This window comes from Polyodon spathula, chromosome 19 (assembly GCF_017654505.1).
Source record: "Polyodon spathula isolate WHYD16114869_AA chromosome 19, ASM1765450v1, whole genome shotgun sequence".
Lineage (NCBI taxonomy): Eukaryota > Metazoa > Chordata > Actinopteri > Acipenseriformes > Polyodontidae > Polyodon > Polyodon spathula.
The window spans coordinates 28692408-28715411 of NC_054552.1; the positions used below are offsets into that span (position 1 = coordinate 28692408).

At 38.8% G+C, this 23004-nt stretch overlaps 1 protein-coding gene across 2 annotated transcripts in view; it reads right to left on the reverse strand.

Moving 5' to 3' along the window:
• LOC121294512 (unconventional myosin-Ie-like) overlaps nucleotides 1-22547 on the reverse strand; it is a 50941-nt gene extending 28394 nt beyond the window's left edge. For both annotated transcript variants that reach the window (XM_041218297.1, XM_041218296.1), the window contains exons 1-4: nucleotides 22269-22547; nucleotides 6194-6334; nucleotides 4132-4221; nucleotides 3515-3609 (exon numbers count right to left, since the gene is read on the reverse strand). In XM_041218297.1, coding sequence (XP_041074231.1) covers nucleotides 3515-3609; nucleotides 4132-4221; nucleotides 6194-6334; nucleotides 22269-22271 — 329 coding nt within the window. In that variant the 5' untranslated portion in view covers nucleotides 22272-22547. The remainder of the gene's footprint in view (nucleotides 1-3514; nucleotides 3610-4131; nucleotides 4222-6193; nucleotides 6335-22268) is intronic.
• Between the last annotated feature and the right edge of the window lie 457 nt (nucleotides 22548-23004).

Below are 23004 nucleotides of genomic sequence, written 5' to 3' on the forward strand. Positions count from 1 at the left end.
TTTGGCACCACAGGGTTATGCAGTGTGCCATTATGTGCGGTGCTCCTATGTCTGGAAATTTGACTGAAACAGGGAGATCATGTGGGTTAGAAATGTGTTTTTAAACCCAATCCTAAGCATGAAATGCAGAAAAAACAACCAAACGTTAACAAGAAAAAAAACAAACAGAACTCTGTCAACCTTCTCAAATTGTTAATTTCACAGAGGGCCTCACTATACGGGCTTCGCTATACTGACCGCATCCTGGGCAGCAGCATGGGCAGCTTTGTTTTGCTAATCTGCTTCATCACTATGCCATGTCCATTCTTTTTATGCAGGATACTCTACCGACAACTGCTTGCTCTGCAATAACAAGTAAAACTGCTGAATTAGGACCGATTCATCACAAGGTAAGCTCTGAGCACCAAGCCACATCACCTCCTGGAAGATAAGACTGAGGCATCAGTTTATCTTAGCACCCTTCTAATAACCCATATCTGTAACTGCAGCTGAATAAGCTTCCTCATGCAACAGCACTAGAATTATACATCTGCACCATTCTGTATTGGACTTCCACTGTGGCCTTGAAGCTACACATTAGCTCTCAGTGGGTGGTCTCTCATTCTCTAGCACAACTTTGTGAAATTAAATACTCTGTAACAATCAGCAATCCAAGCCATGACTTTCTCTTGTGCAAATCAAACCCAAATGTCAAAGCAATTCAGTCTGTAGATCTTCCCAGCGGCGAGACTGCTGGTTATCTGCCATATGCCTTGCTGTAAGGGAGATATATATATATATATATATATATATATATATATATATATATATATATATATATATATATATATATATATATATATATATATATATTTTTTTTTTTTTATGTGTGTGTGTGTCAATATATATATATATACACACACAGTACTGTGCAAAAGTTTTAGGCAGGTGTGAAAAAATGCTGTAAAGTAAGAATGCTTTCAAAAATAGGCATGTTAATAGATGATATTTATCAATTAACTAAATGCAAAGTGAGTGAACAGAAGAAAAATCTAAATCAAATCCATATTTGGTGTGACCACCCTTTGCCTTCAAAACAGCATCAATTCTTCTAGGTACACTTGCACAAAGTCAGGGATTTTGTAGGCATATAGTCAGGTGTATGATTAAACAATTATACCAAAAAGGTGCTAATGATCATCAATTCAATATGTAGGTTGAAACACAATCATTAACTGAAACAGAAACAGCTGTGTAGGAGGAATAAAACTGGGTGAGGAACAGCCAAACTCAGCTAACAAGGTGAGGTTGCTGAAGACAGTTTACTGTCAAAAGTCATACACCATGGCAAGACTGAGCACAGCAACAAGACACAAGGTAGTTATACTGCATCAGCAAGGTCTCTCCCAGGCAGAAATTTCAAGGCAGACAGGGGTTTCCAGATGTGTTGTCCAAGCTCTTTTGAAGAAGCACAAAGAAACGGGCAACGTTGAGGACCGTAGACGCAGTGGTCAGCCAAGGAAACTTACTGCAGCAGATGAAAGACACATCATGCTTACTTCCCTTCGCAATCGGAAGATGTCCAGCAATGCCATCAGCTCAGAATTGGCAGAAAACAGTGGGACCCTGGTACACCCATCTACTGTCCGGAGAAGTCTGGTCAGAAGTGGCCTTCATGGAAGACTTGCAGCCAAAAAGCCATACCTCCGATGTGGAAACAAGGCCAAGCGACTCAACTATGCATGAAAACACAGGAACTGGGGTGCAGAAAAATGGCAGCAGGTGCTCTGGACTTACGAGTCAAAATTTGAAATATTTGGCTGTAGCAGAAGGCAGTTTGTTTGCCGAAGGGCTGGAGAGCGGTACACGAATGAGTGTCTGCAGGCAACAGTGAAGCATGGTGGAGGTTCCTTGCAAGTTTGGGGCTGCATTTCTGCAAATGGAGTTGGGGATTTGGTCAGAATTAATGGTCTCCTCAATGCTGAGAAGTACAGGCAGATACTTATCCATCATGCAATACCATCAGGGAGGCATCTGATTGGCCCCAAATTTATTCTGCAGCATGACAACGACCCCAAACATACAGCGAAAGTCATTAAGAACTATCTTCAGCGTAAAGAAGAACAAGGAGTCCTGGAAGTGATGGTATGGCCCCCACAGAGCCCTGATCTCAACATCATCAAGTCTGTCTGGGATTACATGAAGAGAGAGAAGCAACTGAGGCTGCCTAAATCCACAGAAGAACTGTGGTTAGTTCTCCAAGATGTTTGGGCCAACCTACCTGCCGAGTTCCTTCAAAAACTGTGTGCAAGCGTACCTAGAAGAATTGATGCTGTTTTGAAGGCAAAGGGTTGTCACACCAAATATGGATTTGATTTAGATTTTTCTTCTGTTCACTCACTTTGCATTTAGTTAATTGATAAATATAATCTATTAACATGTCTATTTTTGAAAGCATTCTTACTTTACAGCATTTTTTCACACCTGCCTAAAACTTTTGCACAGTACTGTGTGTGTAGATATATATATATATATATATATATATATATATATATATATATATATATATATATATATATATATAATGACACACACACACACACACACACACACACACTAAAATCCCAACTGCATAATCAGCAATGTCATTGTAATTCAAGAAATGTCAGCGAAACTTGAGCAGAAAGTTGCTTTTTTATTTTTATTTTATATTGGCTTCTGGTTTTCTTTTCTCTGAAGGATGTTCTTTTTTTGTTTTATATAAATCTTCAGAACAATGCTGTTGTCCCATCCATATTGTGGAGCAAACATGCTGCACATCACAAGAAGAACCATTGAAACATAGAAACAGCAGCTGCGATGCACCACATGAAACAATGACGTATTGCTGCAGAGCAAGAACTACAGACAAACATAACAAAGGACATTTATCGTAAGAAATCTGTTTGATGACACAGTGTCTATTTTACCATTCTGACGAAATGTAAATGCACGTAACAGATAACAATGGTGAGCATCAGGGCCCTCGAATGAATTTTCTGAAGATTTTATTAAAAGTTCCACTTTTCCATTTAGACTAAAATGGTGCAATCACAGCACTGGGGTAAATGCTTAGTAAAAATGTTACAAGAGCCTAATTATTCCTTATTCATAAGCCGTTAGAATGTCAGTGATTACACTGGGTTCCTATACATTCACTGTGATGACATTCCATCCCTTGTGGGTGATGCTGTGTGATTAATACCAGTGGAAACTCTGTATCTTGGTTTCTAATGAGACAGTTGCAGGAAGTTCAGGTCATTACTCTATTGTGAAACTGGATGTGCATAATAAAGAAAAGAAAACAACGCTGCACATCGTATGTGTTTGTGAGGATCTCACTGATATAAAAATCAGTGCATATCAAGGGACACATGAGACAACAATAAGAGATAATCTGCTTGTGATCCCTTAAGCATATTAACATTTACTTTCATGGGCTGCTCCTTATACAACACCCAGTTCTGACTACCCAGAAGGAGTGGACTCCAATTACCTGATGATGACACACTGGTTTTCTCTGTCAATTATCATGTTTCTGTACATGTTGTCCGCTAGTGCATAGATGTGAGGAGGATTCTCATACGGGGCCTAAAAGACAAAAAACAGAAAATGAAAATAATGTACAAAAAAATAAATAACTATTAGGACAAAAGCCTGTAATTCAACAGTTTAGGTCTTGGCAGCACAAACAAAACAATAAGAGCCAGCAGCAGGCAGCTTCCCCAGGATTCAACAGCTAGACACATATGCTTTCTGATAACAGGGGTCTTCTGGGATCAGAAAAGATGCGACATAAGAACTGTTAGGGAGCTTCCGAGGTCTTCAGTACAAGCTGTAATAGATGTGAATGATATTTCCTTTCCTTTGAGCCAATTAGCTGTTCTGGTCAATGTGAAGGACTGAGAGCCAGGAGTTCTGTAGAAGAAGTAATTTTAACATTGTGTCCCTTCCTGGCATCCAGTTTAATTAAAAAAAAAAAAAAAAAAATCACAAGTACAGGTAAAAGACAACCCAGCTGCGTGCCCAGGCTTTACATCTGAAGCTTATTCCTGCCTTTTCCCCGCAGGAATAGGCAGAACATTCTTTAAAACAGTTCTGAACTCTACTCACCGCTCCCTGGTACATTTCCACTTCTTTTTCTCCAAAGTAAGGCATCTGTTTGAAAGGGTTCACGGAGATGAGCACAGGCCCGATGTATGTCTGTGCCACTAACGTTAAGGTCAATTTTCTGAAGATACACATCTCTGCACAGCAATATATGCAGAAGCAGTTGTTTATTAGCGTTCAAAGGCACCACTTGTTTTTCCCCAACAGAGCATTTTGAAGGTGCTCTGAGCTGCAGTTACTGTTTTGTTTGGGATGTGAAGTACCTGATTCAAGTCCCCAATACCACTGATAGTAGAGGGTGAGCAATTATTTACACCTCTGTTTGGACATTATGTTCTTCCCCACACCACTCACATCCTGACACAGGCATGTAAGAATTCACAAAATGTGTGCCAATCCAACAAAAATGATTTAATAGGTCTTGTTATTAGCAGTGAAGGTACTGAAGTTGCAATTGAAATGAACATTTGGTTTGTAACAAAAACTGCTTCCTGTGTGTCTCTGGAACACAATCCCCTTGCACTCAGTAATCAAAAGGAACCAACACTTCCATTTTCGTTTTGAAAAACACAATTCTAATAACTTTACAACAGCGTCTACACTTTTTTCTGCAGTAGCTTTTTTTTTTTTTTTTTTTTTAAGATTTCAGATTTGGTTGAATCTTAAATGTGGTAATATTGCTGCTAAAGATGTGTGCATCATAAATGATCTCATTCCCTTGAGAAACAAGCTCAACTCAAAGACTTCTGCATGAAAACATTGCCCCGTTTGTGTTGGGTTGAAAAGCCACTTCCAGACACAGCCAGTGAATACGCTGGTATAAACGAGAAGCAGGAATTCCAATCCCTGATTGACAAATAAAGACTGCATTCAGTGGCCACTGCAGTAATCCCCAGCTGAAGCAGTACAGGGTGTCACACTTTCATTGCTGCTGTTTTGACAACAATTACGAGACTGATTAAAGGATTTAACTCCTGTGTCACAGCTAAGCTGCATTAAACTTACACCTTAAAATATTTTCTTACAGGTTCAGTTGGTCTCAATGAACAAAAAAGTTCAAAACATAACATGAATAACACTACTTAGAGAGAGGAGAGAATATTATGTAACAGACTGTCTATAAAAAATACTGTAAACTCTAGGTGTAAACAGATACAATGACACAATGAACTACTTCAGGGTCTGGGTGTAGGTTTAATTTGTTCCATTAAACAATTCAAAACAGGGTTGGAACAAAGACCAGGCCACCTTTGGCCACCCCTGCTATAAAGAAGTAGTTAACAGCTATTTCGTTTTTCAAGGAATGCAGGTACATTTAGATTTTTAATCCAGCAATTAAATGCTTTTCCAGATCTCCACATCTGCTGAAGAAGCTCTTGAAAACCAAAAGGAAAAGCTAAGAGAGGGCAGCATTAAGCCTAGGGGAGGCCAGCATGCCAGGCACCACTTCCTGCCCTTTGTCCCAGACAGAAGCCTGAATGTGGGAGGAGTGTCACAAAGAGTAATTAATGGGTCTTTGACAGTCATGTTCGGGAGTGCCAAGGAATTCAGCTTCATTTAAAAAAAAAAATGTTTCCTGGGTTCAGCAATTTTAAAAATATCCTCGCTAAATCAGATTAATTATTTCTCACCAACAGCTGATCTTGATGCCGAATCGGCATTTATTCTTCCACAGAAAAGCTATTTTGTGCAAGGATTAAAACAACAAGGGCTTCAGTATTATTTACCGTTTTCTTAGTGGAAACTGGTTATTTAATCACATCTTAAAAGCAGGAGTAATACAGGTTTTTAGAGCTATTCTCTGTTATTTTCTTGTATGCACTTTTCAATGCCCTTCATTGGTTTGGGTTCTTTGGAGGTTTGCAGTTCTTACAGAGCCGTTCCCTCCACTTTGTTGTCTGCAGCTGCTGTTGTTTTTACTGCTGAACTAAGCGGTCGTTGAACAATGACATTATAAGAACTGACGGCTCAGAATCCCATTTTACCGAGCGCTCGGCTAATAAGACAGCAGTGCATCTTACTGTCGGAAACGAACTTGGATTTTGGAAGCTTCTGAAAAGGATACAAAGATGTAATCGTCCATGTAGCGTTTCTTCAGGTTTTCCACAATCGAGTCCTCTGTGATCTTGGAAAGCAGGACCATGTCATCCACGCCGCTGTGCTTGACATTGTGGCTCTGCCAGTGGTACCGGTGGCTTTTGCTCCCCTACAAGGAAACGGCAGGAACAATTAGACAATCAGAGATGGGACGGGGATCTGTTTATCTGATCTAAACAGCAATGGACCTAAATACCACCACAGGGAGGCTGTAGAACACTGAACTGTTGAAATGTCTCTAATGAACTCTATTTCCTAGACTCTGTGCCTTCGTTTAAAGCAACTACAAAGGAATTTTCACAATGGTACAATACAAACAAATGCTAATTATGTTTAATAAGCCCCAAAGTGATCAGAAAGGTAACTCCTGACCATGAGTATTACAATCTCACATTGAGCACACATAGCTGTGAAGTCTGCTTGCTCAGCTTTTCTTTCTTTCTTTAAGTTTGTTCTCCCCAGTCTAAAAACATGTTTTTTTTTTTCACTGATTTATGTTTCATAGTGTGCATGAGTCACAGACTTCTGGGTGAGGCTGCTGTTACAGGGGGGTGACGTGTTGTGACTGTGAGACACAGTCAGCAATGTATTTAAAAAGACTTCCGCTTCACTGAAAAATTAGACAAATTTAGTAACCGAATCATTAACAGTACACAACACTTAACAACATACAATGCATGTCGTTGAGAAGAGATGAGGTTAAAAGCTTTGTAATCATAAATGTAGGCAAGTTCTTTTGCATAGAGGTTAACACTGTACTCATAACATTGTACGTTAGTATTTTGTATTTTTCTAATATTTCTAAAATGTGCTCTTGGCGAAGCCATAGCTCTTAAAGCCATTCCCTGTAGCACTACCCTATGAATATTCACAGGTTCACAGTTACCGTCCCAAAGTAGTAGAAGCAGCAGTGGAGAAAAGGTTTCCAATGTGAAGCAGCACAGCTAAATGTTCACAATAATGATTATCCATAGAAAACATTCACATACATTACATGCACTTCTATTTACAAGCTATTCATATATTACAGCTAGAATTGCTAGGGAAGTAAAGTATATGTTTTGTTTATTATTAGAATTGGGGGGGGGTGGGGGGCGTGGTAGAGGAAAGAATGTTTCTTTGTGCATTTTTTTTTTTTTTTTTTTAATGGAATGCAAGCTGAAATACTTGTTTAAATTAGTTTCCAGGCCGTAATGATTGACAGGTTTTATAAGGTGTAAACATCTGCTTTCTCTTGTGCTGCCAGCAAACGCAGTGAGATTCCTGAAAGACTATGTCAGAGCTAAGCTGATGAGTTATAAAAGGAGGGTAGATTTTGACTGAAGCAATCTCCACACACTTCTGGGATTCATGCAAATCACTCATATAATATTTAGATGAGATCTCTCCAATATGGCACTTCAGTAACTTTAAGAAGGCATTACTTCCATTTCCAGACATTTTGCAGCAGAATCCCAGCACCAGCAGAGAAAGTAGTTCTCTTTCAAAGTGAACAGAAGTAGCAATAACCCGCGGTGTATTGCATTCTGGAACTATTTCATACAGGCAGCAGCAGTGTACCGAACCATAACGCGTATAATATAGGATAAGAAGACAGGAAAACAAAGAAATGAACAAATATGCATTATTGCAGACTTAGATGGAAATGTATTGGTATGTCAAGTTTGGAACCAGCAAAAAATACAATTTTCTAAATAAATGGCAGCTTTATTGCATCACTTCAGGATTTCTCTACATAACAGGCGCAGACCAGATGTTGTGTGCATGTGGTATTGACTTTCACCTGTTCGAGCCACTGTAAAGTAAACACTACAGCGGCACGCCAACTAAATAACCCATGTTATGACACTGACACTACGGTACTATTGCTTGGCTCACTAATTCGTTTTCATTATGAAGTCTCCTGGAGCAGGCCTTTCGGAAACAAAAACACACAGCTGATGGCTGCCATGGATACTCCTTTAAGGTGGAGGCTTATAGCTATACTGGGAATTTTCCAATTGGAATAACAGTTTATACATGATAAAGGTAGAAGCAACAACACAATGCATCGTAGCACTAACTTTAACAAGTATTAGGACAGTACTGAGACACAGTGACCTCCTTTACAAACAGTAGTGTATGAACAGGTGGAGTTGTATTTATTAAGTATTTCTCATGTACTGGATGGAAATGGTTCTTGGTTGAGCTCCCAAAGTGTTACCATAACCAAATATTGTGTTGATATATCAGAAACACAGATTTGGAGCATGATAATATTTATTAAGCGTTACCTATTCCAATCGTTTCTCTAAAATAACTATTGCTTGGCCTCGGCAGTCTTTATGCTGTGTCTAACAGACTGGAATGACATCAAAAACACCTGTATGGTCACAAGTCTGTACTGAATTCAATATAACGCGCAGCAAAATCACTGTTCTGTTTTTTTCTCTGAAAAAAGGCCAAGTTCATGAGGAAGCAACAGGACTGAGACCAGTAGTCCAAACCTCCATTTAAAAAAGACCCTTAAAAAAGAGATTTCAAGAAACTCAATATTAGACGACATAAATTTCAGCAAAGGAGGTACAATGTAAATTGAATGGCATGCCAATAAAAGGGACTTTACAGTACCATCTCCAGGAGACTAGGTCCTGCAACACAAAATCACCAGGCCCCACTAAGCTTGATATATTGTGTATAGGTGAGGCTTTATTTAAAAGGAAGGGGCAATAACAAGAAGATATTGTGAAGCCATTACCATGGACATATCATCTGCCCTCCCTAATAGTTCAGACTGGGGTAATACAATGAATTATGAATTGCAGTTAATAGCAGGAAAACGCTGCAAGACTGCAGTCGCTAAGACCATGAAGGCTGACAGTAATATCCCTGTGCACCACAAGACAAACAGAGACGGCGTTTCTAATAAGGGAATCACTTCGTATGGCAGACGTATACACAACCAAAAGCCTTACAAGTCAAAACAGAAATAAAAAGCCTGTTCCATTTCTTCATGTACACTTAAATCACAAGAATACACTCCTCAATTACCAGTCCAGCTTGCTCCAATGGTCATAAACCAGTTATTATTGCAATTATTATTATTATTGTTTCCCAAATATCACCTGGTACCTAGTACAGTACTTGGTAACACAGAAGACATTTTTCCCCTTTGGGACCAATACAAGAGGGTGCAGAATGACTAAAGTTATTATAAAATATACACATTTTCTCTTTAATAACCCAACCTGTGTTATATACTGCACTGTCCAAGTGTTGCCTTTTTTCTTTAATAGTTCACGATACTTCATGAACCACCCTTGCAAGTACATATTGGGAACTTTAAGAGTCTGTGCCAAAAATGCAAGGCATAATAGATTAACTTCCTAATTAACGTCCAGGTTGGTAACATACAATTTCCAAAATGCAATCCTTCAGTATCTGTGGAATTTCCAGCAGCAGCCCAGATCTATAGGCCATAATTTGCTCATGCAAATTCCATTGCCATATATAGAAAGCAAACAGCCAAGCCCAGGGCACAGGAAATGGCTGTGTTTTTGATTCAGTCTTGAAGGCGGCATTTCTTTAATTTTTTTTTGTATTTTTTTGGAGTGGTATACTGTAGTGCAGCCAGATCTGCAATAATGTACATTAACACACACATATGCTGAACTTCTAAATATATTTTAGGTCTGCACATGCATGTACTTCATAAAGATAGTTTTTACAAAGGTTAAAAAAAAACTATATTTCAAGTAGTATGTAATATAATGTTATAAAAATAACTGAAGCCAAAGCAAATAAACCAAAACATCCAAAAGTAGTTACATAAATGAAAATATGGAAAAATTCATGACTTCAGGAATTTACCGAAAAATTTGAATTGGTTTCCGTCCCCTGATCACAGAGAGAAGGAGCCTGCCTGTTGAAAAGCACTTTGTAAAGGCTTGTACCCTGCTCTAACTCTCAGACTGTCTGGGAAACACTCCCCCAATTAATTAGACTGTTCAGTTAGATTTTTTTTTGTTTTTTTAAATCTGAAAACAAAAACAAAACAGATTAATATCAAATTACTGAATAAACAAAATGATGAATGCAACATACATCCCTCAGCTGTTTAATGTTCCAGGCAATGTTTTGTGGTTTGACGAAACACTCAGGCATGCTATTAACTCAGTCATAGCAGGGTAATTAATTGAGAACTCACTGAAACTGCAGTTTCTTATGAAAGGCGATGCGTTCTACGACAGGGTTGTTATCAGATGTCAGTTACTGTAGCCACAATGGCATGTAACAGGCAATACCAAAGCTTGATTAATTAACCCTTCAAAAGATGCCAACCCTTCTAAACTCCTAAAAGAAAAGCAATCTGTGAGTTTCCCAGGTCTGTCTTATATTCACAGTGTAGGGGTTTGGTATGTTATTGGCAAACTAGTTATTTTCACTTGGCATTACACTTGCCATTATAATAATAATGCTATAAACCCACTGAGGGGATCCAATCAAGGAGGGAGTGTTAAACACGCCCCTTTGGCTATATATGTCAAGTTAGAACAAAGCGGGAAAAATATAAAGGATGTCCTTTCCGATTATTTCACACTGATACTGCCTCTGTACTGATTATAATGGGAAACCGTTATCCTTTGTTGTCAACACAAGTGTATATATGACCAGTGTGACCAGTTCAGCATTTGGGGAAGGGGGGGGGGGGACTGGTCAGCTCAGCCCTGAGTGGATGTCCTCCTGGGGGTATGCTGATCACCCTGCCCCACACATCTTCAACCAACATAGTCTTCCATGAAGCAGTAGTAATAGCTCTCACCCAATGAGAATCACCCCACTCCCATTTACTTGTGGGCTCTTGTTGAGCTGTAGTAGAGCTATAGTCCTTGTTTGGAATTTATGCTTAAAAACAACCCACTCCCCACCAAAAAAAAAATAATTTAACCAGAACCCAGAAGGAATCTATTAAATACAGGTTACGTCTGAGGAGTCACTGGTTGACTTGGACAAAGATCTGCTGCAATCTCTCCAGCACTTGTGCTCCCTGGGGACAATTACGTTCCCCTGTGGGTCTGGCCACAGGATGTACATACCAGAAGCAGTCACTACTAGAAACTGCCCCTGATTGTAAGCCCCTGTTGGAAACTGTGCTAGTACAGGCAGACTTAAAACTAGTAGGGCAGCTTAAAAATCAGACATGCATAGTGGAAAAACTGGTCTACTTCTGCCAGGTCCAGTGAAAAATCCACCAGTGTTGCCAAGCCTTTTAAAAAGAGCAAGAGGAGGTCTTGCCACAGGAAATCGTGATGCTCTTGGACTGTTCTGGCCCTGAATCACTGCAATGGAAAAGCAGAACCAGAACCAGTGGAGAAGACATTCATTTGGTTTAGCATCAGAATTATTCCAAAACAAAGAGGAGAGCGTGTGTGAGCAGAGTGGTTTGTAAGTAGAGATGGGTGTAACTTTAAAAACTTAGATTTTGGATTTGAATTCTGTTCTTTTTAAAGCTCAGCTGACAGTAAAAACACAGTCAGCAAACACAGCCTCCCTCTTTTTTGACTCTAATGATAATAGGTAGTGTCTAAGGTAACAACAGTTCATGTGGACGACTGAAGCAGTGACATTTTAAAACAAAAATGCAAAAAGTCAATAGCTGGCAAGTTTGTCACTTGGAGATTTCCCTGCCTGTTGCCATGCACTCTGACCAGCGAGTTAGACAAGCAAAGCAAAACACAACAAAACAAATAGAGGTTAACGGTATTTATCTTTCGTCACTAAGCAGGCAAACAGAGCGGAATCTGCCAATAATGGGCTTGATTGCACCATTCAAAAAAAACTCACTCACTGCTACCACCACTGCGCTGACTCAAGAGGGGAAGATGAGCACACGCTGTCCTCCGAAGCTGCCCGCTTCTTTACACACTGCAGATTCACTGTGCAGCCACCTCAGAGCTACAGCGTCAGAGGACAGTGCAGCCCTAGGCAGCTTACAGGCAAGCCCACAGCGGTGAGCCGAGGACACCCTGGCTGATCTAGCCCCCCCTCCACCCGGGCAGCCAATTGTGCGCCGCCCCCTGGGAGCTCCTGTCCTTGGTCGGCAAAGGAATAACCACGACTGGAACCAGCGACGTCCAGGCTATAGGGTGCATTCTACACTCCAAGCAGAGCATGTTTTACTGGATGTGCCACTCAGGAGCACCCCTATTTACCTGTTCTTTGACAGCATTTAACCTGGCCTAAATTCTACACATTTTTTACATTCCTTGGAATCCTGACTAACCAGATTTTAGCAACAGGGCTACCAGTACATTTAGAACTGCTGGATACACACCCTGATAATGCATCGTCAGACACTAATGCATAACAACTTGTAAAAAAATGAGTCTCTAGGGTCCAGAGTGTACAAGGTCCCACTGCATCACTTACTTTTAAAACAACATCACACAAACACTGCCTACACTTGAATGAGGAACAGGCTCATTACTTTATTAAAATGTAATCTCTGACACGAGCCATGGGAGTCTCCAAGCACCTTGAAAACAACTTTATTAAAACCTCATACTGTGTTGTCCCAACGGTGGCATGAAAAGAGCAGTTTATCTCAGAACCGGTTTGTCGGAAGCCAAAGTCTCATTCTGCTGCATGAAGAGAAATATTCAGTTATAAAATGCCATGCAACAATACCACTAATCCCACCATCTGAAATTCATTAAAATTAAAACAAGCCTTCTGTTTTTATAATAGCGCAGTTTAGAACTACCCATATGAACTTCGGAAAACTCGAAAACAGTAAGCAATGTGTACTATGGAAATATACTTGGCTTTTCCAACTACCATATTTTGCTAACTTTAAGGGATATGAAAAGGGTGGAATTAATTAAATGGAAGGAAGGAAAAGGGAAAAGAAAGAACAAAAGAATGCCACAAAAATAGCCATGTCTCCAAAACCATATTTTAATTATTAAAAATGCCATATTGTTCTACCAATTATAGAGAAACACACACAAAAAATGATAGCAAAACTCTATAAATAAATACTCTTGTGTGGTCCAGACATTAGGAAATCAGATTTTGCTCATCGCATTCATAGAGGCACAGTCAACTACATTAGCACAGGGAAGCTAATTATAGCACAACTGACCACGGTTTATTTTAAAGGGGAAATCACTATTAGACACACGAGTACCTGAGACGATACTGCAGTGCAGCTGTTGTAAGTTACAGTAGATTGTAGGAAGGCCACACCAGACAGATCTAACAGTTAACAAGCCCCTAGGGTTCTGCCTCTCCTGGTCTCTATAAAGTACTGCAGTCAGAGGGGGATTTGTTGCTTTACTTCAGCAGAAGCCACAGACGTTCCATTCAGGGGACTGTGCATCGCAGTGAAGCCTGTAAACCAGTACAGTGGGGCAGTGATGGTAGGTGAAGGAAGCCATTGATCTAAAAAGAGGGGAGTCCTTTTTACTCTCTTTCTCTTACATGTTGGGTACTGGGCATGTTTTCTGAGCAGAGCAAAACTTTTTTAAACAGTATCATTTTTACTGGCTATAACCCTATTTAGTTTGTTTCAGGTAAGAGCAATATTATTAGGACTAAGGAGTCTTTACATCTTTAAGTGTTTGTTCCTTTCAGGTAACTCTGTTTAGGGAACCTGTGGAGAATCTTGACACTAAAGACGGTGTCAGCCTACTGCAAAGGGGTTTCATACAAGCTAAACACAAGTAATGTTATTTAATAAGCTTTCGGGTACCCACTTAAAGCACAGACGTTACATCTTAAATGTACATTCTGCTGTATAGGAAAACTACAGTCTCACAGGTGAAATTCTGACAGCAATATATTTAAAAGCTAAACAGCAAACAATTGTGACATTCTGAACAGAAAATGGGTTCTGGGTAACTGCCTTCAAACTACGCTGCTTGTGTTCATGCAACTTGAACGGTTTCCCATTACTTCACTGATCATTTAGACCTCTTTATAAAGACCATATTCATCTGAAATTACAAAGCACCCAGTGTCAAAAGTGCTAAAGAAAACAGTCTTCCGAATTTCTGTGAAGCAAGCTAAGGCTTACAGTATATTATACAGTACCATTGAGAGAGCAACCTAAAAATGTGTTTTAGAACAAAAATAATTATTGGTATATCAAGCAACCTATTCTCCATCCAGTTAACTTCCCACCAACTGAAGATTAAACAAACCAAAGTTTGACACAGCAGGTTAGGCTAAAAAATGGAGCCCTATAAAAGATATTTTCATCAAAAACGCACAACACATAGAAAACAAGCTATGAAGTATTATTTGTGAGCTCATGAAAGTCCTCAAGATATTTAGACAACCAAAAGGAGTAATTGAAGCTACCTAAATTGAGTCTAGCTGCTCTTGCTGCTTTATCTTATGTGATTAATGTCTATACAACATCATTACAGTAACTTTCAGTAGTCATTTTTCAGTTAACTGAGGCTGCTAATATAGACTTCTCCTTTGTAACAATGGTCTGGTACATGTACCAAGAATAAGCTTTTGTGAGGAAACATGCCTTAAAAAGAGGAAAAGTTACCACAGCAGCGGTGACCAGAATCAGACCTCCTACTTACTGGAGCCAAATCTCCCCAGCAGAAGTCCTTGCATTGCCTACCATGGATAAACACATTCTATGTCTCTTCCCACTCCTTAAATTGCCTAAATTTTTTTTTTTTTCTCTGTTAGTTCCAAAAGAGGGACAGGAGCCCTGGCTTCATCTCCCAGACACCTGGCTTGTCTTTCAGGCAGACCAAGAACTATTATAATCTGCTGAGATGTGTGTGTGGGGGATTTGAGCAGATGATTTAGTTATTTCCGTGCGAGATGGATTCTACAGAATCGTGATGGGAAAGGTTAAAGCATTTTTTTACTATTTCACTGAAAAATGCATCATAAAACATTAAAAATCACTAAAACATCTGCTAAGAGGAGAACAGACAATACCGTCTTTATTAAGAGAGTTTCTTTTGAACAGCATAAAACAAATCCTTTTCAAATTAGTTTATTATAGGATTAATGCATAATTAACAGATGCTACAATTAACATGCTTATATCTGAAAACACTATCAACAGGGTATAGGGCCAGCATGGGCATGAAGATGAGCAAGTTCCTCGATGATTACAGCATTTGACTCCCTGCACCTAAAACTGCCCACAGTCATCGCTTTTGAGTTTGTGACACATCAGTATTTGTACAAGTAAAGTACCTACCACCAACCTGCTAGTGCCGAATGTCTTGTGTATTGACTAAAATTGACTTGCAACATAGATATTTAGATATCATGTGAGAGAATACGCACCAGGGATACAACTTGTATAACTAATTACTCAAGGAGGATAGCCCATTTTACAGACAAGAGTGTGCTATGTGTTGCAGGTCTTTTTGATTTCTTTGTCCAGCCCCTGTACGAAGCTTGAGTTGGGATCGGATATCTGAACCTTTCCAGTAAGCGCAATGATATCTTAGCTGCTCTGCTAGTAACCCTGTTCATTATTTATCTGTGACGGTGCTTCGTGGGGCATACTGCAGCAGCCAGTTATCTGTGCTCAGGGAGTTCTCGGTATGCTTGCTTCCAAGACACAAAATAAACAGGCAGAGCGGGACCCTAGCTGGCCTCAAGGCAGCGTTTCATGTCCAATTGAGGATGTTATGTCTACTTGGAACTGTTCAGAGACAGAGAAAAAGGGTTTGATTCCTCTTTATCATTTCAGAACAAAAGGAACAAACGGATTTCCTACAATAGTCTGTTTTACCTGTTGCATTAAAAATAGAACCGCAGTAGCATTCATGTAAGCCTGTATTGAGTTTTTTTTGGGTAAAAACGATTGCTGTTTTATTTACCCATCCATCCATCCAATAATTTATTTCTGATTTACTTACACCTTTGTTAATGTTAATGTTAATAATAATAATAATAATAATAATATAATAATAATAAATAATAATAATAATAATATTTCATTATCTTTGAATTCGTTTCTTTTGCATTTATTTAGTAAAACATTTAAGAAAATTGGCTTTTTATTGCCTGGCATCTCATTGGCAGGGGGTACATTAACTTTCAATAGATGACCAGGAAAAAAAAAGTACCGGCATAAGTGCCTTTTCACCTGGACAGATATCCATGAGCCACCTAATGTTCAAGTTTTAAACCACAAATCTTGTTTCTGCCCCCCTCCCCCCCCATATCATAGTTGCCCATTTTCTAAGCGCAATAGACTCTCCAGCATGGGCGGTATCAGGAAATACCGGACCTTGTCGGGTCTTACGGCTTACATATTCTAGTTCAAGCTTAACCATACACAATATTTTATGTATTTGTTCTTCTAACACTTCATATTGATTTTTACAATAAATGAAGCACACTGTATTAATCCTGTTCTAAAATTACAATACACTTTTTTTTTTTTTGATCTACTATAAAGCTTCACGGCGTAAGATCAAAGGGTCGTCTCTTTCGCTGTGCTAATACCTTTTATTAAAGTGTGAGGAACAAAGTACCTCAGTCGGGACAGGGGGACATATGCAACAAAATCCAGGAGGCCTCAATATGTGTGAAAGAGCAGTAAATCAGCCTGAATTCTTCAGTTTACTGAACATGGCCCACATTCTATAGTGAACCACAATGATGACAACAGCAAAAATCGGTTTTAACTGCTTTGGAGGGAGCCGACAGAAGCGATAGAGAAGAAGGAGGAGGGGGTGCTTCTGAGCTGGCCCAAGCAGCCTTTTCATTTCTTCAGAAGGAGGTTCATGAGTCTGTCAGTTCACACACCGTGATTTTACAGAAATAACAGGTCACACCCATTTGACCTGGAGAGTGATCGAACTACACTATTACTAAGCACAGGTAGTTTTGTCCAGGTATCACTTAATTTATTTATACATTACATTTTTTAATGACAACTATTTGGAAGCTATTGACAAAATAAATTCTGATTGGAAGATGATCTTGGATTGAACTGAATTCTGTTACAAATGGACTGCAAACATCTGCACATTTGAAATTTGTCAATACTGTTGTTTCCACAACTTACAAATAGATTATAATGTTATCCTATATTATAATAATAATGGACTGAGGGCACACAAAATCTTTGTGGAAGGTTTTAAACATAGAAGCTGAAATAAACAGGGAATATGGCCTTTGAGATTTGCAACAGAAGGAACAAGATCTCACTAGTTATAGTGCTTAAACTTCTGAGCACAGTGAATTACAAAGGAAGCAATGCTTTGTAATCAATACACTATGTGCACTTTGGCTAATCTGAATCGTGATGCTCTTCTGCCTAATGAGTACTTGTCAGGAGAGGCTGTTTCTGTGTCAGTTGGTAATACTAGCCAATACCAGCATGTGCTGCAAATGAAGTGCAGACCTCCTCACTCGGGATGTTACTGTGCGTGCACCTCTCAAAAGGATCTGCTAATGTAAACCATATGCTGTCATACTGACCTACTATTCAGCATCTGGCACAGACCAGGGCTATGACTGATGCTACTGTCTGGTGCTCCAGACAGTGCCGGGACGTATTGTTTTATTAGTGTTAGAATATTCAGAACATGCTGCCTGAAACCCTCTTGGTTAAAAAGGAGAAATTTGCAGCTCTATCGATAAGGACACAATATAAAATCGGTCTTGTTCTCATGAACAGCGATAGTACTGCTGCTCATAATATTTTGTGTTTCCCTGCTCAAAAAGTCCTTCTCGTTCACCTCTTTTGCATATCCAATGCAAATGTTGCTGCATGCTTGCAGGGAAGCGCACTAATTCTCTGCTTTAATGACACACACTCTCAGCTTTACAGAGTTCAAATTGATGAAATTCAAAAACCTTACAGAACCAGAAGCTTGCCAGTTAATCCTGTAAAAACAGGCTTTTAAACATTTTAATGACTCCTGAAGTCTTCTGTAGCCAAGTTACACAGTGGTAGCCTCAATCCACAGCATAACTTAACACTAAACACAGTTTTTATGTACTTCTAGGTAATAGTGGAATGGTGGAACAGCCAAAGGCTTGAATTGAATTGCCTCAAAGTACATGCATTGTCCTTAAAATAACCCAATCTACCTCAGGGGTTGAAGTCAGTGACTTCCCTCAGTGAGCTAAAGTTGTCCATTCAACTGACAGGTAAATCCTACTCATCAACCACAAACTTTCTACTGTACTTTAGTATCCTGAAAAGTTCTCTGCAGTGCAGCAGTCACTCACAATCTAAGTAGGTCACAGGGGTTATTGTTACACAGGTAAACTTGAGCACATCCTGTACAAGGATTGTGTACAGTTACACAAAGTGCAAGCTTGGTTCCTATTGATTTTCAAGGCACATTAAACAGAAGTAGGTAATGCTCATCGTCTTCTGCAAAGACCCTGTGCTGATGCTAATATGATGTTGCTCTAGAGGTCTGGTTTTACAACGCAATAAGAACAATCTAATTCTGGTTCTGCGTGCTGCATCTAACTCATGTCATCATTCATCTGGAGAAAACGTGTCTTGGTGCAGCAGGAGCAGGTGGTTTTGCAGGTGGTGTTGTAGTTTGATTCTGGACTTGTATCAACATTGAATGAAGGTGAAGGACTTAAGAAGGCCATCTCTCTGTATTTGATTCATCTTGAATTGTGAGGGAAGTGTGAGGGTCAGCCTGGTGACTTTGTGTGCCGTGGTTCAGAGCTCAAAGAGCAGCAGGAAGAAGTCAGACAGTTTAGCAGACACAGTCCTGATAATAACAATATATTATCTGTTCCAAACCCTGTCTGGAACATCAGGTGACTACTGACTACTACTATCTGTGCTGTTCTTAATATTGAATAGAACTTGAAGTAAACAAGTGAGTTGTGCTTTCTTTTTTTCTGCAAAACACCAAAAATGTTAATTCAAAAGTACTCATACCCTTTGATGCTATGATAGTATTGTCTACAATGCTAGAAATTTCAATATTATAATGCAGAACCTAATTCTTGAAAACGCTGGATTGTAGTTTCTTGTAATTCTTAGAGTATAAAAGGGTTAGGCATAGGTCGATTGCTGTCATTACCAATAAGTTAATATGGGAAAAAGTAAAGAGCTTAGGCAGAAAATCATTTATTGTCATAAAGCTGGAGAAGGATACAAGAAGATTTCCAAGCATTTGAGTATCCCATTTTCAACTATTGTTTCTATTATCAAGAAGTACAAGACTCATGGTATTGTCACAATGCTCCCTGAGTATTGCAGAGTAAAGGTCTCAATGGTCGCAGGCCAAGGAAAAAGCCACTCTTAGGAATACATCACAAGGACAATTGCTTAAAGTTTGCAAAACAGCATTTGAATGATGGGTACAAGTTCTGGTCAAAGGTTCAGTGGAGTTATGAAACAAAAACTGAGCTATTTGGTCATGGTGAGGCGCAAAAAGAAAAGAGCACCATACCTACTGTCAAGCATGGAGGTGGTAATATCCTTCTATGGAGCTGTTTTTCCTTTAATGGCACAGGAAATCTAGTTCTGATGCATGGTTACATGGATTCCATAGCATACAAAAAGATATTGGCCAATCATCTGAAACCGTCCACTACAAAATTTGGTTTAAAGCACAACTGGACATTCAACACGACAACAACCCAAAGCATACATCAAAATCTACTTCAGAATTGTTAAACAAGAATAAAATCAAGGTTCTGGAATGGCCTAATCAAAGACCCGATCTAAGTCTGATTGAGAATCTTTGGTATGAGTTGAAGAAGGCTATGCACAAGAGAAGTCGTCGGAATTTGAATGAACTGGAAAAATCAGCTCAACTAGCTATGAATTTAATTTTCCTTATCAGGGTATGAATACTTTTGAAAGAGCATTTTTAGAGTTTTGCAAAAAAATTGCTGAAATAAATAATTAGAGAAATATATTTCTTGTAACTTTTTACTCACCCACAAAAGCAAAACTTTTGCTACAAAAGACATTTCCTATAATTATATGTTTGAGAAATTTCCATTGGGGGATGTAAACTTTTGACTACAACTGTATGTATGTTCCATATTCATTGAGATATGCTTCTCTATTATACAGAGCATGAACAGAGGAAGGACTTAATGTGGTTTCATTGAAATTCTATCAAAAGGAGGAAGCCAGGAGGTACAATAGTTGCCTTTCACTGCAGCCAGACCCAGCAGATACTAATGTAACTAATCTTAGATGGACACATTTCCCAAACCCATGTGTATACCTCATTTTAGGCCCTGCCGACTTATTCAAAGCATATTTATGTCTAACTGGCAGCCACTCTGCAAATAACAACAACAGAAGGGCTGGTTTATAAATCCATTTGAGAGTTCGAAATTATTTGTATATACACATCTTCTAATAGGAAACTATGTTCATTATAAAACGTGTACGGTACACACTGGAGAAATGGCTTTTGACATCACACACTGTGATGCCAATGTGTCACCAACACCAAATTTCTTTAAAGTCTTTAAAATCCACTTTTTCAATTATTAAAGAAAGAGTCAAATTAGTCAAGGTCCAGGTAACAAAGAAACTAATGATACAGCCCTGTGCTCATGGATCTAGCAGACCATTCAAATAGACTGCTAGTGAAGTCAATCTTTGACATTCTGGAAAACACCGCCTGTGCGGTTGCTGGCGCTTGTGCTGATCTGCAACAGATTCTTGTTAGGCAGTCCTGAAACTAAAAGCAGCTCTAATAAATCCTGCAGCACTTTGCCTGTCCAGTAACCCACTGATCACTCTTTCCTTAATCCTCTGGCCTGAAAGGTGAACTATTAGATGCAAACAGCCACAAAAAAAAAAGAAAGAGGATATTATATTATTCCTTCAAACACTTTTTCTAAGTATGACTGCACTCATCTACACTCGGATGTAACATTTAAAGATCTGGGATGCATGTTGGACAGTGTCTTTATTTGAAGTTTGACAGCGGAAACATCCAGTAAAATCCACTATGCAAGAAAACACAGTAGCTGCATTGCCAGTACAATGAGCTACAAGGTGAACCAAGAATATTCAACACGAAAAACAAACTTGGGTAGTATAGCAATGCCAACATCTTATAGTGCCCATATGTTGTGTTGTTCGGGTGTCTATATAATATTTCTTAACTACAATATTTTTCATATGGGTTACTATGTCTCCATGATTGTTTACCACACCCAGGGGCTCAAGGGTTTGATTCCAACTGAACCTGCTTGGTCTCATTTTTCAGCTTCTTCCCGTTGAGCCTTTTATTTTTGCATGTGAACAATGCTAACTAGACCAGTTGCTGCGGGTATGGTGAATCTCACCGGCACTGTTATGTACAGTTTTACACACTCTTCGTGTCGAGATTTGACTGAGTGCATCATTTTCATTATTTTACAAACGCCAAACTCATTCATAAAATTTGATGGAGAATTACAAAATACAATTATGTATATTGGTAAAAAAAAAAAAAAAAAAAAAAAAAGGTATACCCGTGCCTGATTAGGATTGACTCGCTCTAAATAAATAAGGTTGACACCTGGGGAAACTACCAGCGTCGCTCTTGGCTGACAGCACCCACCGTATAAATAAAGACTTTTCTTTCTTAATTTGCAGGCAGAACTTCAACAATATGTCCACTGAATTTTACTAAATAATAAGATTGGCCGACATATAGTAAATCAATGTATACTACCATTTAATTGTGTTCCTTAATACAAACAAAACACACACAAAAAGTTATTTTCAAACGAAATTCAACATTTGCATCTAGGATTGATGTGTTTAGTACAGTACTGCACAAAGGGGAGCAAACAAGCAGGTCGCGACAAAACTGCCTCCCGCCAGGACTACTATACTATTTACACAGCGAAAAAACAACAGCATCATGTTAGTGCAGTCATGCACCTTTACAATAGATTGATATGCTTTACTTCTCTAACCTTTTTTTTCATCAATGCTATGATAACCAATCTAAAATAAAGCATACGCGCTTAGTATATATATATATATATATATATATATATATATATATATATATATATATATATATATATATATACACTTTTTAATGCAAAGTTTAACTTACCATTCTTAAAAAGTTTTCTTACTCTTTCTTTGTGTATTATTCCTGTTGTAAAGGCGTATTCTGCTTTTCCTTTTTCACAAGTGACCGTTTAATGAACAACAGTCCATGCGCATTAATGCAATCCAGTTTTGAAACAGGTTAAATTCATCAGCGGCAGACTGCTCCTGCCCATAGTTTTTTTGCAGAACTCTTGTGATGTTGTCAGTTGTCTAACGTGATCCACAGTATGGGCAGGCTTTGCTTTGCTTTGCTTTGCTTTGATCCGTGCAAGTCAGACTGGTTCCATTGTATCCACTTTTGCAATTCAGTTAAACACTCCATAAATGGAGAATTCGTTTTTTCCGCAGCCAATGGGATCAGCTGCTCATAGCGTCACTCCAAAGGGAAATCCTACCAGAATATTATTTCACGCTAGCTGGGGAATATAGCAGGAACATTGGGCTCTGGGAGTTGTAGTTTATTTTTTATTAACACGCTATTAAATAAGTCAATCATTGTATTTATGTGCAAAAAAAAAAAAAAAAAAAAAAAAAAAAAAAATAGTAAACGCATTGCAATATATAAATATTTATGCTGGTAATTTGATGCTATTGTCAGATCTTTTGTAGCACCTGCTGCACTGAGCCTAGAATGACCTGCTTGAAAGGTACAAAAGAGGACAACCAGAGCCGTCAAGTCTCTTATTAAGACAAAAACCAACCAAGCTTCACTTATTGCCATGTGTTGGTTTATTTAT